This window comes from Diabrotica virgifera, chromosome 1, assembly GCF_917563875.1.
Source record: "Diabrotica virgifera virgifera chromosome 1, PGI_DIABVI_V3a".
Classification (NCBI taxonomy): domain Eukaryota; kingdom Metazoa; phylum Arthropoda; class Insecta; order Coleoptera; family Chrysomelidae; genus Diabrotica; species Diabrotica virgifera.
The window spans coordinates 122,401,718-122,415,934 of NC_065443.1; the positions used below are offsets into that span (position 1 = coordinate 122,401,718).

The following is a 14,217-nucleotide window of genomic DNA, read 5'->3' on the forward strand; positions in this document are numbered from 1 at the left end:
AGCACACTATCTGCGGACTTTGCATACCTATATTATTAATATATAGGATCTTCTAATTCGATTCCAGCAATAAAATTGCTGGTAAATAACTGTTCCATGAATTTTGCTAATTAGCCCAGAGTATTAATTTTTAGTAGGTATTGTATTTAATTTTTAGCATTGTACATAATAAATAAAAAATATACCAAAAACAAATATACAATAACAAACAAAATAAACAAAAAACAAAGCAAAAACAACCTCTAAACTCGCCAGTACTTTGTGCTGCCAGTCCTAAGCCTAGATAAAGGGCGAAGGGAGGTTGATGTTACCCTTGCTCAGATTACAATCCTGTTTGAGCACCCTGTATTATGTACCTAATGCTTTTCGGTCTCCTACTGTTCGGTCTAGTGAGGTTTCGGTAAAGTGCTTTTCGGTCTAATGAGTTCAGTCTACTGCTTTCGGTCTAACGATTTCGGCCTCTATACAGTAAACCCGCAGGACACAATGCCTGACTGAAGGATAAAATATGGAATCACGAAATACAACAATGGAGACCATGGTTAGGAAGGTGAAGCAGAGGAAGGCCACAAATGAGATGGGCTGACATTAAGAAGATTGGAGGACATAACTGGAAACAAGTGGCGTACAATAGAAAACACTGGATTGTATTGGGGGAAGCCTATGTCCAAAGTTGGATTTATTAAGGCCGAAGAAGCAGAAGCAGATTACAGTCTATTTGTTCTTATCAACTACACATTTGTTACTGCTAGCTTTTAACTTTTTTACTTATTCTGTGTATGCAGTTTTCTCAGCTGGTATTCACTAAGTAGGCATTTTCTACACTACTACGAATAGGTATACAGCGTGTCTAATTTGGAAACATATGGGAAACTTTTTTATTATTAATTTTACGAAAAAAAGTTATTCTTTATAAAAAGTTCTGCATGCCCCAAAACCTAAGATTCAATCATCAGATATCAAATTTTCTCAATATTATACGAGGTATGTAAAAAAATATGAATTTCGGTCAAGGGTAAAGTATCTTTATTTCTCTCAATATCGAAAATTCTTATGATAAAAAGTTGTTTGGAATTAAAAACTAAGATCAAATATGCAATTACATGCTTCTAATTGAAAAAAAAATTCTCAAATTTATGGATACCCATCATTTTTAATTATTACAAATATGATAACTCGTTTATTATTCATTTTACGAAAAAAGTTATTCTTCATAAAAAGGTTTGCATGGTCTAAAATCTAAGACACAACCATGATATATCAACTTTTATTAATTTTATACGAGGTGTGTAAAAAAATATGAAATTCGCTCAAGATTATAGTACCTTTACATTTCACAATATTTCAATTAGAAGGAGGTAATTGCATATTGAAACATAGTTTTAATTCTAAACAACTTTTTTAATAACCGTTTTCAATATTGTGAAATGAAAAATAAAGGTATGTACTTTACTCTTGAAAGAAATTCATATTTTTTGACATACCTCGTATAAAATTATTAAAATATGATATCTGATGGTTGCATCTTCCATCTTAGGACATATATAGCATTTTATAAAGAATACCTTTTTTTCGTAAAAGTAATAATAAAAGAGTTATCGTATTAGTCCTGTCGCCAGGGGGGGTACAACGGCCTCCTTAATTCAGATGGACTTACTCAAGTTTTTTTTATATACTTTGACCCGCAGAATACGAATTTTTTGGGTAACAGTTGATCCGGATGTCGATAAGATTGTTAGAGACAAAGAACTTGAGGAATTACATAACAGCGATTTCTCGCAAAACAAAACATCTTTTTGTATTTTTTGGGTCATTTTAAGCAAAAAATATTCCTACAAGTTTTCTCGTAGAATGCATAGTTTTCGAGATAACCGCGGTTGAACTTTCAAAAAATCGAAAATCGTTATTTTTGAACCCGAATAACTTTTGATTAAAAAATAAAGTAGCAATTCTGCTAACCGCATTTGAAAGTTTAAGTCAAATTATATCGGTTTTGATTATTTTCATTGCTAGAAATTTATTATTTTATTGTTAAACAAAGCTATAAACACCTAGTATGTGAGTGATGTTTTCAATGATTTCTCATTTAAAATCGAACGAGTAGATAGAGTAGCTACGAGTGCAAGCGAGGCAATTTCTACGTAGCATGCGTTAAAACGCATGTATTAGGCACGGGAAACACTATGTGTTTATAGATTAGGTTAACAATAAAAAAATTAATTTTTAGCAATGAAAATAATCAAAACCGATATAATTTGACTTAAACTTTCAAATGCGGTAAGCAGAATTGCTACTTTATTTTTTAATCAAAAGTTATTCGGGTTCAAAAATTGCAATTTTTCGATTTTTTGAAAGTTCAACCGCGGTTATCTCGAAAACTATGCATTCTACGAAAAAACTTGTAGGAATATTTTTTGCTTAAAATGACCCAAAAAATACAAAAAGATGTTATGTTTTGCGAGAAATCGCTGTTATGTAATTCCTCAAGTTCTTTGTCTATAACAATCTTATCGACATCCGGATCAACTGTTACCCAAAAAATTCGTATTCTACGGGTCAAAATATATAAAAAAACTTGGGTAAGTCCATGTGAATTAAGGAGGCCGTTGTACCCCCCCTGGCGACAGGACTATATGTGTAATAAATAAAAACGAAGTTGTATCAATAAATTTGAGAACAATTTGGAAAATATTATTTTCAATTAGAAGCATGTAATTGCATATTTGATCTTAGTTTTTATTTCCAAACAACTTTTCATAATAAGAATTTTCGATATTGAGAGAAATAAAGGTACTTTACTCTTGAACGAAGTTCATATTTTTTGACATACCTCGTATAATATTGACAAAATTTGATATCTGATAATTGAGTCTTAGGTTTTAGAGCATGCAGAACTTTTTATAACAATAACTTTTTTTCGTAAAATGAATAACAAAAAGGTTTCCCATATGTTTCCAACTTAAAGTAGACACGCTGTATATGTAACACATCCATAAATATAGTAAAAGAGAAATGGTAGTGGTGGTAAAAAATGATCAAATAAATGTTTAACTTACCATAATGCAAGTCTTGAGATAACAGGTACATTTTTCAACATGTCTCTATTTGAGTTTAAATATATTCCCATCAGATTAACGATAGAAATGATTAAAGTAAGATTTGAAAATGAAGGAGGTTCCGCGAGAAGATCCAAGTGGTGATCTAAAACTGGAGCATTTGGATAGCGTTTTCTCCAGTTATCTTCAATTCTGATTAGGAGAGAATTTATAACGTCTTCTGATAGCATTAACTTACCTAATGAATAAAACATAATCAATCATTTGAAATAAAAGCTTAGTAAAATTAAGACAGCTAGAAGTTTTTTTGGAGTAACTTTGGCAGCTAGTGGATTGGACAAAGGACATACAAGAGGTATAGATTTCTGTAAGAAATGTTGCTACGCTACTGGCAGTAAAGTAATTTCTACTTTCATAAAACCTACCGAATAACTTTCTCAAGCAAGTTCCCAGGAAATCTCGGGTATAATTAATTCAAAAGTATATTCATAAGGTTAGACTTTCTAGAACTAATATTTTGTTTGTGACCACAGCGTTCTAATCGGCTAATGAGATTACTTATCAGACCAACAGGTATACTCATACTGAAATCATTCATAATATAAGCTGTAGCACTCTTTTCCTAAATTTCCTTCCCAAAAAATTCCAATTGTAATAAATAGCTAAATATACACAAACATTAATACCTATAACTTACAATGACTTACATGATTCTAAGTTTTCGACCAACAATTTAAACGTCAGCTCCAAAAGTTTAGGAAATAGATCATCGTTGGCAATAAAAATCAATTGAGCCAAAATCTGTGGAAATCTGCCAGACATCGCCATTTCTTGTCGCTTCTCAAGAGTCACTTGATTTTTCCATTCTTCAGTTGGTTCTTGCAATAAAGATATTAAAATATTCAAGACAAGTTTTTGATATTCCGGGCATTGGACTCGAAGTAAAACGTATCCTAAAATGATAAATAATGTTAAGGATATTATTTAAGCACAGTTCCGACCTAATAATGTATTTTAAGAGGATACATTAGCGCGTCATCAATATTAATTCGACAGATATAGTATGGTATAACTAGACCCACACCCAGACATCCAAAGTAGTGAAACAGAGTCCTCCAACACCAAATTGTTCTATATGGTCCACATAATGTTCAGAAAAAACTCACACCATTTTGAGCGTCGGGTTTGGGGGGGGGGGGGTGAAATCGGTAAATTTGTAGTTTTTTGCGTTTTTCGTCAATATAACAACCTTCTATACAAAAATGTTCTACATTAAATTTGAAATAAAAAAGGCCCTATGCCTAATCCTTCTAAAATGAACGGTTCCAAACTTACGAAGGTAGTATAGTATAATTGGTCCAAAAAAAGGCCTAACCCAAACATCCAAAGTAAAAGTTTTCCTCCAACACCAAGTTATCCTATATGGTCCACATATTGTTCAGTAAACATACGATGGGAACAAATAAAGGTTCTTCTCAGAACCAACTGACTAGAGATCTCGGACCGTGTATCCGAGTCTGTCACCTTAACATTGAGGGCATAAGCAAGGCAAAATGTCAAGGGTTGCAAAAAATCCTACACGATAACGACATTGACCTGGTTGCCATACAAGAGACCCATACTGAAGATAAAGTCCAGCTTGATTTAAGGGGAAAAATACCTGGCTACGATTTACTGGGAGCCATCTATGATAAACATTACGGCGTCGCAACCTACATTCGCTGCAATATAGAAAATGGTTTCCTACTTTCTGCTTCCAATGAAAATAATATACATGAAGTAGTCACCAAGATTGGAGATATTACCGTAGTTGACATATACAAACCTCCAGCCACTACATGGAACCCAGAAGTGCTAAAGACTCATCCACATCCTGCTATATACATCGGCGACTTCAACAGCCACCACGAAATGTGGAAGTACACCACGAATGATGAAAATGGGGAGGCACTAGTAGAATGGTCCGAAGAGCAAAACACATATCTAGTTTTTGATGCCAAAGACAGAGGGACATTTAAATCAGCTGCATAGAGAAAAGAATATAACCCAGACCTATGTTTTGTCTCAAAAGATACCAATGACAGACCACTAACAACTACGAGAAGTGTCCTTGCAGACTTCCCACATACTCAACATCGCCCTGTGCTTATCACCATCGGAATATCAATTCCAATAATTAGATCGTATCCTCGACCCAGGTGGAATCTTAGAAAAGTAAACTGGAAGAAGTTCTCTGAATAACTAGACCGGACCTTGAGCTGGGTCCCTCCAACCAGCAAACATTATGAGAGGTTTGTGGGTGCAGTAATAAGCGCTGCAAAGGAAAACATCCCTAGGGGGTATCGCAAAGAATATGTGCCCGGATGGACTGAAACATGTGAAGACTTATATACGAAGTTTCTCGAAAGTGGTGACAGAGAAATAGCCGATGAGCTTTTACACAACATCGATACAGCTAGACGCCAAAAATGGATAAAGACTGTCGAAAACCTTGACTTTAAAAAATCAAGCCGTCAGGCATGGTCCCAGTTGCGGAAAATTGAAGGAGCTAACCAGCTGGAATCCAGAGAGTCTAAAATGTCTCCTAACAAGGTTGCCTCCCATATAGTATCTCTATCCAGAGCTCCACGAGATCGAACACATACTACCAACGTGAAAAGAGACTTAAGGGCCTTAAAACAAATGAACAGAACGAATTCCGAATATTCAGCAAGAATACTTATTTCTGAAATCACACGTGCGCTGAAAGAAATGAAACCAGGTAAAGCACCTGGGTTTGATGGTATCCATCCAGAGTTCTTGATACACAGTGGTGCATACACGAAACAGTGGCTTGCAATGTTCTTTAATGATATACTTCAGTCAGGTAACATTCCTTTCTCACTGAAGCGAACAAAGATAATTGCAATTCCGAAACCGGGCCAATCAAACGATAAGCCAGAAAACTACCGCCCCATAGCTCTACTCTGCATGGTATATAAACTATTAGAAAAGCTTCTCCTCAACAGAATTAGTCACAGGATATTAGAAAATGTCCCCATTGAACAAGCTGGCTTCCGCCCTCATCGAAGCTGTACGGACCAAGTGCTGTCATTAACAACTATAGAAGCTAGTTTTCAAAAGAAACAAAAGACAGCAACAGTATCTATAGATCTAACAGCAGCATATGATACTGTTTGGAGACAGGGATTAATATATAAACTGGTCCGTATTATCCCCTGCAGAAAGATAATTAACCTCATTGACAACATGCTCACAAACAGAGCCTTCCAGGTTATAATGGGAAAGGAGACGAGTAGACAGATGAAACTTAACAATGGTCTTCCACAGGGTTCTGTCCTTGCCCCTTTACTTTTCAGCCTCTATATTGCTGACATGCCTGAAACCGAATCTCGGAAGTTTGGACATGCTGACGACTGGACCCTTGCAACAAGCCACCAATCTTTAGAAACTAGAGAAATCACTCTTACGAATGACTTATCCATCCTCAGCGAATACCTTAAGAAATGGAGACTACAGCCAAGTACTACAAAAACTGAAGTATCAGCTTTTCATCTCAACAACAAGCTGGCAAATAGAGAATTGCGAGTGTATTTTAATAACAAGCTGTTAAAACACAATAAATACCCGAAATACCTTGGGGTTACTCTAGACAGAACGCTCACCTTCAGAGAACACCTGACGAAAACAGCAGCAAAATTGAAAACACGCAACAATATAATACAGAATCTCTGCGGCACAACATGGGGGTCCACAGCATCAACATTAAGATCCTCTGCTCTTGGCTTGATATATCCGGTAGCAGAATACTGTTCTCCAGTGTGGCTAAATAGCAGGCATACTCACCTGGTCGACACCCAACTAAACCGTGCTATGCGTATGATAACAGGCACAATTAAGCCCACCCCTACAATGTGGCTACCTACCCTTAGTAATATAGCACCACCCAACCTACGCCGCGAACGTGCATTGGTTAAAGAATATTACAAAATATTGGACAGTCGCCAGCTTCTAGTCCACAACGACATCCCCGATATTCTTGGAAACCGTCTCCGATCCAGGTTACCCCCTCTATAATCTGCTCAAGCGCTGCAGCAATCCAACTTTGACTTAAATACCCGATGGAGAGAAGATTGGGAAAGTAGGACAGATCCGCATTACCATAGTCTACCGGACATCATAGGGAAACCTGGCGAATTTGAACGTCCCCGTAAGATTTGGGCAGCCCTTAATCGCATTCGAAAAAACTGTGGAAGATGCGCCGACTCCTTCTACAGATGGGGTAAACTCCCCTCGCCTTCTTGTGACTGCGGAGCTGCAGGACAGACGATCAGTCACATTGTTCAGGACTGCCCACGCAGAGCATACACAGGCGACCCTATAGACTTTGTAATGGCAACCGAAGGGTCAATCGAATATATCAAAAAATTGGACATCTGTTTGTGATGCATTGTATAATGCATAAATCTAAATATATTCTGTGATGTACTTAAGCCATACGCTAAATAAAATAAATAAATAAATTGTTCAGTAAAAAGTTACACCATTTTGAGCGTCCGGTTGGGGGGGAGATGGGGGAGAAGTCGGTAAATTAGTAGTTTTTCTATGTTTTTCGTCAATATTTCTAAAACTATGCTTCAGCGTAAACAATGTTTTATACTATCTATACAAAAATGTTCTACATAAAATTTAAAACAAATAAGGTTATAACATAATTGTTATAAAATTAACGGTTCCAGAGTTACGGAGGGTGAAAAGTGGAGGTTTTCGATACTTTTTATATTGTTTGGGCAATTTATAATATTATTACTGATGAAAGAAATTTTCTTTAACAGGATTGTGTTTTGTAAATAAAATTTGCTATTTCCGTGGCCGATGGTATGTTAGTGATAAGCCCTTGAAGAAACGTCAACCTCACCACCCAAAATCATCATCAATTGCCCAAAAAATATAAAAAGTATCGAAAACCTCCACTTTTCACCCTCCGTAACTAGGGAACCGTTGAATTTCCAACAATTATGGATAGGACCTTTTTTGTTTTAAATTTTATGTAGAACATTTTTTTATAGAACATTGTTTACGCTAAAGCATAGTTTTAGAAATATTGACGAAAAACGTAAAAAAACTACTAATTTACCGACTTCTCCCCCATCTCCCCCCCCCAAACCGGACGCTCAAAATGGTGTAACTTTTTACTGAACAATATGTGGACAAAATAGAACACTTTGGTGTTGGAGGATAACTTTTACTTTGGATGTTTGGGTTAGGCCTTTTTTGGACCAATTATACTATACTACCTCCGTAACTTTGGAACCATTCATTTTAGAAGGATTATGCATAGGGCCTTTTTTATTTCAAATTTAATGTAGAATATTTTTGTACAGAAGGTTGTTCATGCTAAACGCTCAAACGTGAAACGTGAAACCCGACGCTCAAAATGGTGTGACTTTTTTCTGAACATTATGTGGATCATATAGAACAATTTGGTGTTGAAGGATAACTTTCACTTTGGATGTCTGGGTTATGCCATCTTTTGGATCAATTGTATCATACTAATAGTAGTCGCACCGTTTTTCGAAAGTTCTGCGAACCTTTGGCAACAGTTCGTCGGCAGCACGTGACACCATCAAAGACGAAGGCACAATATTCTGATAAGAATATACTCACGGGCGCATTAAATGTTGCCAAATCAGTCGGTTAAGTTCGATTTCTTGTTACAGATAATCGATTATTTAGTAAAGGAACAACTTACCTAACACTGAAAAGTACTCTTGTATATCTATGGAGTATCTCAGTATATCGGAACTTCGAGTTAGTAGTATAGGAATTTTACAAATTTTTAAAACATCCGCTAAGATTTTTCTGAATAGTGGTTCTGTATCGAATCCGTCACTTAAGATTTCCAGCAAAGTCATTATGTTTGGTAAATCCACAACAAGCTATATTTGTTAAGGATGATAAACAATACAGAGCGCGTGTATTTAATAAATATACAGAGTGATTGATAAATAACGGTGTTATTTTATACAATATAATGATGTTCCCTCTCCTATCGCGCTCCTAACTCGGGCCCTACGCCCCCCCAGCAAGTTTGCAAATATATCTTCTCCGGCGGGTTGCTCTCCTTCACTTATCCACCCTCAATATATCTTTAGTATCGGTTCTCACTTTGTCTATCCACCTGTTCCTTGATCTTTCTACTGGTCGACGTCCCGCCATAGTTCCCCTAAGAGTTCTACTAGGTCTTCTGTCATTGTTCATTTTTATAAGTTGGCCTGTCCAGCAATCTTTGTATTTTTGCATAATTTGTTGTAGAGGGTTCTTTGTAATATTTGGTATAACTCGTGGTTGAACCTTATTCTCTATATACCATTATCGCAAATAGGTCCCAATATCCTCCTTAATATCTTTCTTTCAAAAGTATAAGGTTTATTGTCTTTTCTCTGATAATCCATGTTTCTACGCCATACAGGGTGATGGATTAGTAGGGTAAAGCTAAATAGCTCCGCTATAATAATGGATAGCAATAAAAGTTAATAACAAACATTTTAGCCACCTTTGAGCTTCACATTACAAAATTAGTTAGAATGTTACAGGGTGTTCTACAACACAGTGGCAGACCTAACTTATGTTTTTTAAATGGAACACCCTATATTTTATTTTATATTCGAAATCCTGTTAACTTCTCCATCACAAAAATATAAAGGTTTTTAATGTTATACGGGGTATTTACAAAGTTATAACCAATTTTGTATGAAAATCGTAACCACTTCAACTCCCTGTATAAATAAAAATAAGCACAACAGCAATGTTTTATTAATGCTATATTAATTAATTATTGTCAAAATTTTTAAGAATTATTGATATTGCCAGTTTTCTTTATATCAAATACAGGGTGAGTCAAAACGCAAGTACATTATTTTCTCAGTAATGTTAAATGGGACACTCTGTATTTTATTCATTATTGAAAAGTAACATTAACGTACTTTAATTTTTATATAACATTCCCTATGCCCAAATTTATTAGTTTTCGAGATATTTTCATTTTTCAGAGCAAATTATTTTAGGTGTTTAAATTTATCTAAATTTTAAGTAAGCCATGACTGAATTGACAATTGAAGATTACCGATTATCAATCCGGTAATCAATGTAACACTCTAGCAATTGCTATGTAATTAAAATATATTGCTATTTAAATAAAGAAATAAAAATAATTTATTAGTAATACATTTTACAAACAAAAACACAACCACTACATGCAACATTTTTGAAACAATTAAAAACTATCTTTTTATATAAATGCAACAAATAAACAAAGAAAATTAGTAATAAATTTTACAAAAAACACACAAACACAAAATACAATATTTTGTGAAGACAATTAAATACTACTTTTGTATGTAAATGTAACAATGAAACAAATAAAGAACGAAACATAATTTATCAGTAATACATTTTGCAAAAAAACATGTTTGAAAAAATTAGAGGCTACTTTTAATAAAATATTTTTAATTTTAATTACATAAGGTGTTCAAAATTATCTCCTAACACATTTATGTACGCCTAAAAACGATCATTGAATAAGCTACTTACTTACTCTACGGAGCATTTGTAAATTAACACATCGAAATACACTTTGTATTCTATTTTTCATCTCATTCCTTGTTGTTGGAGGTATTTTATAATAACGTAACCCCAAAAAAATCAGTCCAGTTTATTAAATTCTGGTGATTTGGGTGGCCAAGCTACTGGTCCATTGAAAAATGAAAATATCTCGAAAACTAATAAATTTAGACATAGGGAATGTTATCCAAAAATTAAAGTACGGTAATGGTACTTTTCAATAGTGATATAAAATACAGGGTGTTCCATTTAAAATTACTGAGAAAATAATGTACTTGCGTTTTGACTCACCCTGTATTTGATATTGTAAAGAAAATTAGCAACATCGACCATTCTTGAAAATTTTGACAATACGTTAAAAAAATATGGCATTAATAAACCATTGTTGTTTTGCTTATTTTTATTTATACAGGGAGTTGAACTTGTTACGATTTTCATATAAAATTGGTTATAACTTTGTAAATACCCTGTATAACACAACAAACCTTTATATTATTGTGATGGAGAAGTTAACAGGATTTCGAATTTAAAATAAAATATAGGGTGTGTCATTTTAAAAAACATAAGTTTGGTCTGCCACTGTGTTATCGAACACCATGTACCATTCTAACTAATTTTGTAATGTGCAGCCCAAAGGTGGCTAAAATTTTTGTTATTAACTTTTATTGTTATCTATTACTATAGCGAAGCTATTGAGCTTTACCCTACTAATCAATCACCCTGTATATTACTATTGATCGTATAATGGTTTTATATGTTTTAAACTTTATTTCCCTATGGATGTCTTCGGATCTAAACACCTGCGACAGAGAGAAGTATGCTTTAGTACATTCTTTCACGGTTTTTGCTCTAAATTTTAAAGAACCGCTTCGATTGACATGAAATTTGGCATACGTATAGCTTACATGTCAAAGAAAAAAAATGACATTGTGCCGATGTGTGCTTTTGCCCTGGGGGTGACTTTCACCCCCTCTTGGGGGGAAAAATATATGTCCAAAATAAGTCCGGAGATGGGTAAACTGACTAATTTTAAGTAACTTTTGTTCTATAGAGCTTTTTCGCCAAGTCAACACTTTTCGAGTTATTTGCGAGTGAATATGTTCATTTTTCAATAAAATAACCACATTTTTAGACGGTTTTTCGCAAATAACTCAAAAAGTAAGTATTTTGTCGAAAAAAATGTTCTTAACAAAAATATAGCCTATAAAAAAGTAAAAAAAATGGTGCACGCGTTAGGTCTCTGGATCTCGTAGAACCAGAGTTATAGCCAATGAAAAATAGATTCATATTCACAAAATTTTAAATAGAATATTTCGACGTGAAATATCCAAAAAATTAAGCACTTTTTGGGGAAAACCCCTTATAACTTTTTTAAAGTGTTTAAAAAAGATTTATTTTTGTTTTTACAAAAAGTTTCTAGCATCAAATTTAAGCAAGTTACGCTCAAAACAAAAGTTGGTCCCTTTTGTTTTGGCAAAAAAAAATCGGGAAGACCACCTCCTAATTAGCAACTTAAATGAAATTAATCGTTACTGCTCCACAAATTATTTTACTTATGTTGTGTTTATATGATCTGTAAGTTTCATTGATTTAAAGTGCTTATTTTTGAAAAAATTTGGTTTCAAATTAAAATTTTTTAAATTTTAATTTTGAAAAATATCCTTTTTTTCAAAATAACTTAAAAATTGTTAGAGATACCAAAAATTATGAAAAACAAAAAAAGTCGGCATTGCTTTTCTGAATATCATGTATTTTTTTGTTTTTCTGTTAGACAAAAATTGATTAAGATTTGGTGTTTCTAAATTTGCATACATTCGTGATCAGTGACTCGTTCAACCCCTTTTAACTACAGCCTTTTCATTAATAAGGACTTTGAACCGATAAAACTTACAGATCATATAAACAATACATACACGAGTCAAGAAACTTGTGAAGTCGTAACGATTAAGTTCATTTAAGATACTAATTAGGGGGTGATTTTCTCGATTTTTTTACCAAAACAAAAAGGGACTAACTTTATTTTGAGCGTAACTTGTTTACTTTTGATGCTAGAAATTTTTTTTATAAAACAAAGTGAAGCTTGTTTTAAACACTTTAAATAAGTTGTAATGAGTTTTCCCCGAAATGTGCTTCATTTTTGGTTATTTCACGTTAAAGTATTCCATTTGGAATTTGACGAATATGAACCTATTTTTCATTAGCTATAACTCTGCTTCTACTAGGCATAGAGACGTGATATATACACCATTTTTTTAAATTTTTTACAGGCTATATTTTTTCTAAGAATGATTTTTCGACAAAATACTTGCTATTTGAGTTATTTGCGAAAAACCGTCTAGAAGCGTGGTTATTTTGTTGAAAAAATGAACATGTTCACTGCCAAATAACTCGAAAAGTATTGACTTAGTGAAAAAACTCTATAGAACAAAAATTACTTAAAATTAGCCAGTTTATCCATTTCCTGACTTACTTTGGACGAATATTTTTTCACCCCCAACAGGGGGTGAAAACCACCCACAGGGCAAGAGCACATATCGGCAAAATATCACTTTTTTTCTTTGACATGTTAGCTATGTGTGTGCCAAATTTCATGTCAATATAAGCGGTTCTTTAAAATGTAGAGGTTGTGCGATATTTTACCGTTGAATAACGGACTACTTTGTTAGCAAGCATTATTAATTTTGGTATTTCCTTCATCTCCTTATTACTGCCCTCCTCAGTTATCAGTACATTCAGGTATCGTGATATTAAATAGTGGAATAATTAATTTTTGAAGCTAAGCTTCAAGCGAATAATCGTGAAGGCGCGAAATGTCAGATACGCGCGCGAAACGCGCGAAATCGATTTTTTAAAAGTAAAATTTGCGTTTTAAGTGTGAAGAGTGCAACTTTCGTATCTATACAATTTTGCATTTTGCCAAAAATAAAGTCAGCTTTTATGAAGCACGAGATTAATAAAATATATCACTTCTATTAATCGGTTGCTGTGAAATTCCCAATCTCTAACATGAGAGTTCGATTTTGAGTTTTCGCAACTAATATCTGTGAAATAAGCCTAAAAAACGCTGAATTTAAACTTTCACATTAGGAAATTCTAAGAATTTCCTAATTTCTATTTCTGAAAATATCTACAATATAGTGGAGAAAAATTCGAAAATATATAGGTATAAATATTTTAAAGGATACAAATCCTTGTTTAGAATTCTCAAGATAACAGGATATCATCTCACAAACTCTTGGTATGTCGTCTGGAGTCACTTGATATTCTAGCAGACATATTATTTTATTTAGTAAAGTCGAAGATGATGTGGGATATACGCAGGAACAATTATTATTATTGCTATTCATCCTTTTAGTTATCGGTTCTTTAAGATTATGTAAATATATTATTTTTTATTTGACATTATAGCGTCAGAGTGACAATTTATTATATTAAATTGTAGATTTACTCAAAAATAATGACAATTTGTATCACAACACTTTCTTTCTCCTTCTCCACTTCCTTTGAGCATATTGACCATATCAAAACAGAAGTAATT

The 14,217-nt window shown here is 33.8% G+C and overlaps 1 protein-coding gene across 1 annotated transcript in view; it reads right to left on the bottom strand.

Annotated features, from left to right (window-relative positions):
- LOC114324351 (uncharacterized) overlaps positions 1-14,170 on the bottom strand; it is a 94,681-nt gene extending 80,511 nt beyond the window's left edge. The window contains exons 1-4 of the mRNA XM_028272154.2: positions 13,865-14,170; positions 8,809-8,995; positions 3,764-4,009; positions 3,057-3,294 (exon numbers count right to left, since the gene is read on the bottom strand). Coding sequence (XP_028127955.1) covers positions 3,057-3,294; positions 3,764-4,009; positions 8,809-8,995; positions 13,865-14,026 — 833 coding nt within the window. The 5' untranslated portion in view covers positions 14,027-14,170. The remainder of the gene's footprint in view (positions 1-3,056; positions 3,295-3,763; positions 4,010-8,808; positions 8,996-13,864) is intronic.
- Between the last annotated feature and the right edge of the window lie 47 nt (positions 14,171-14,217).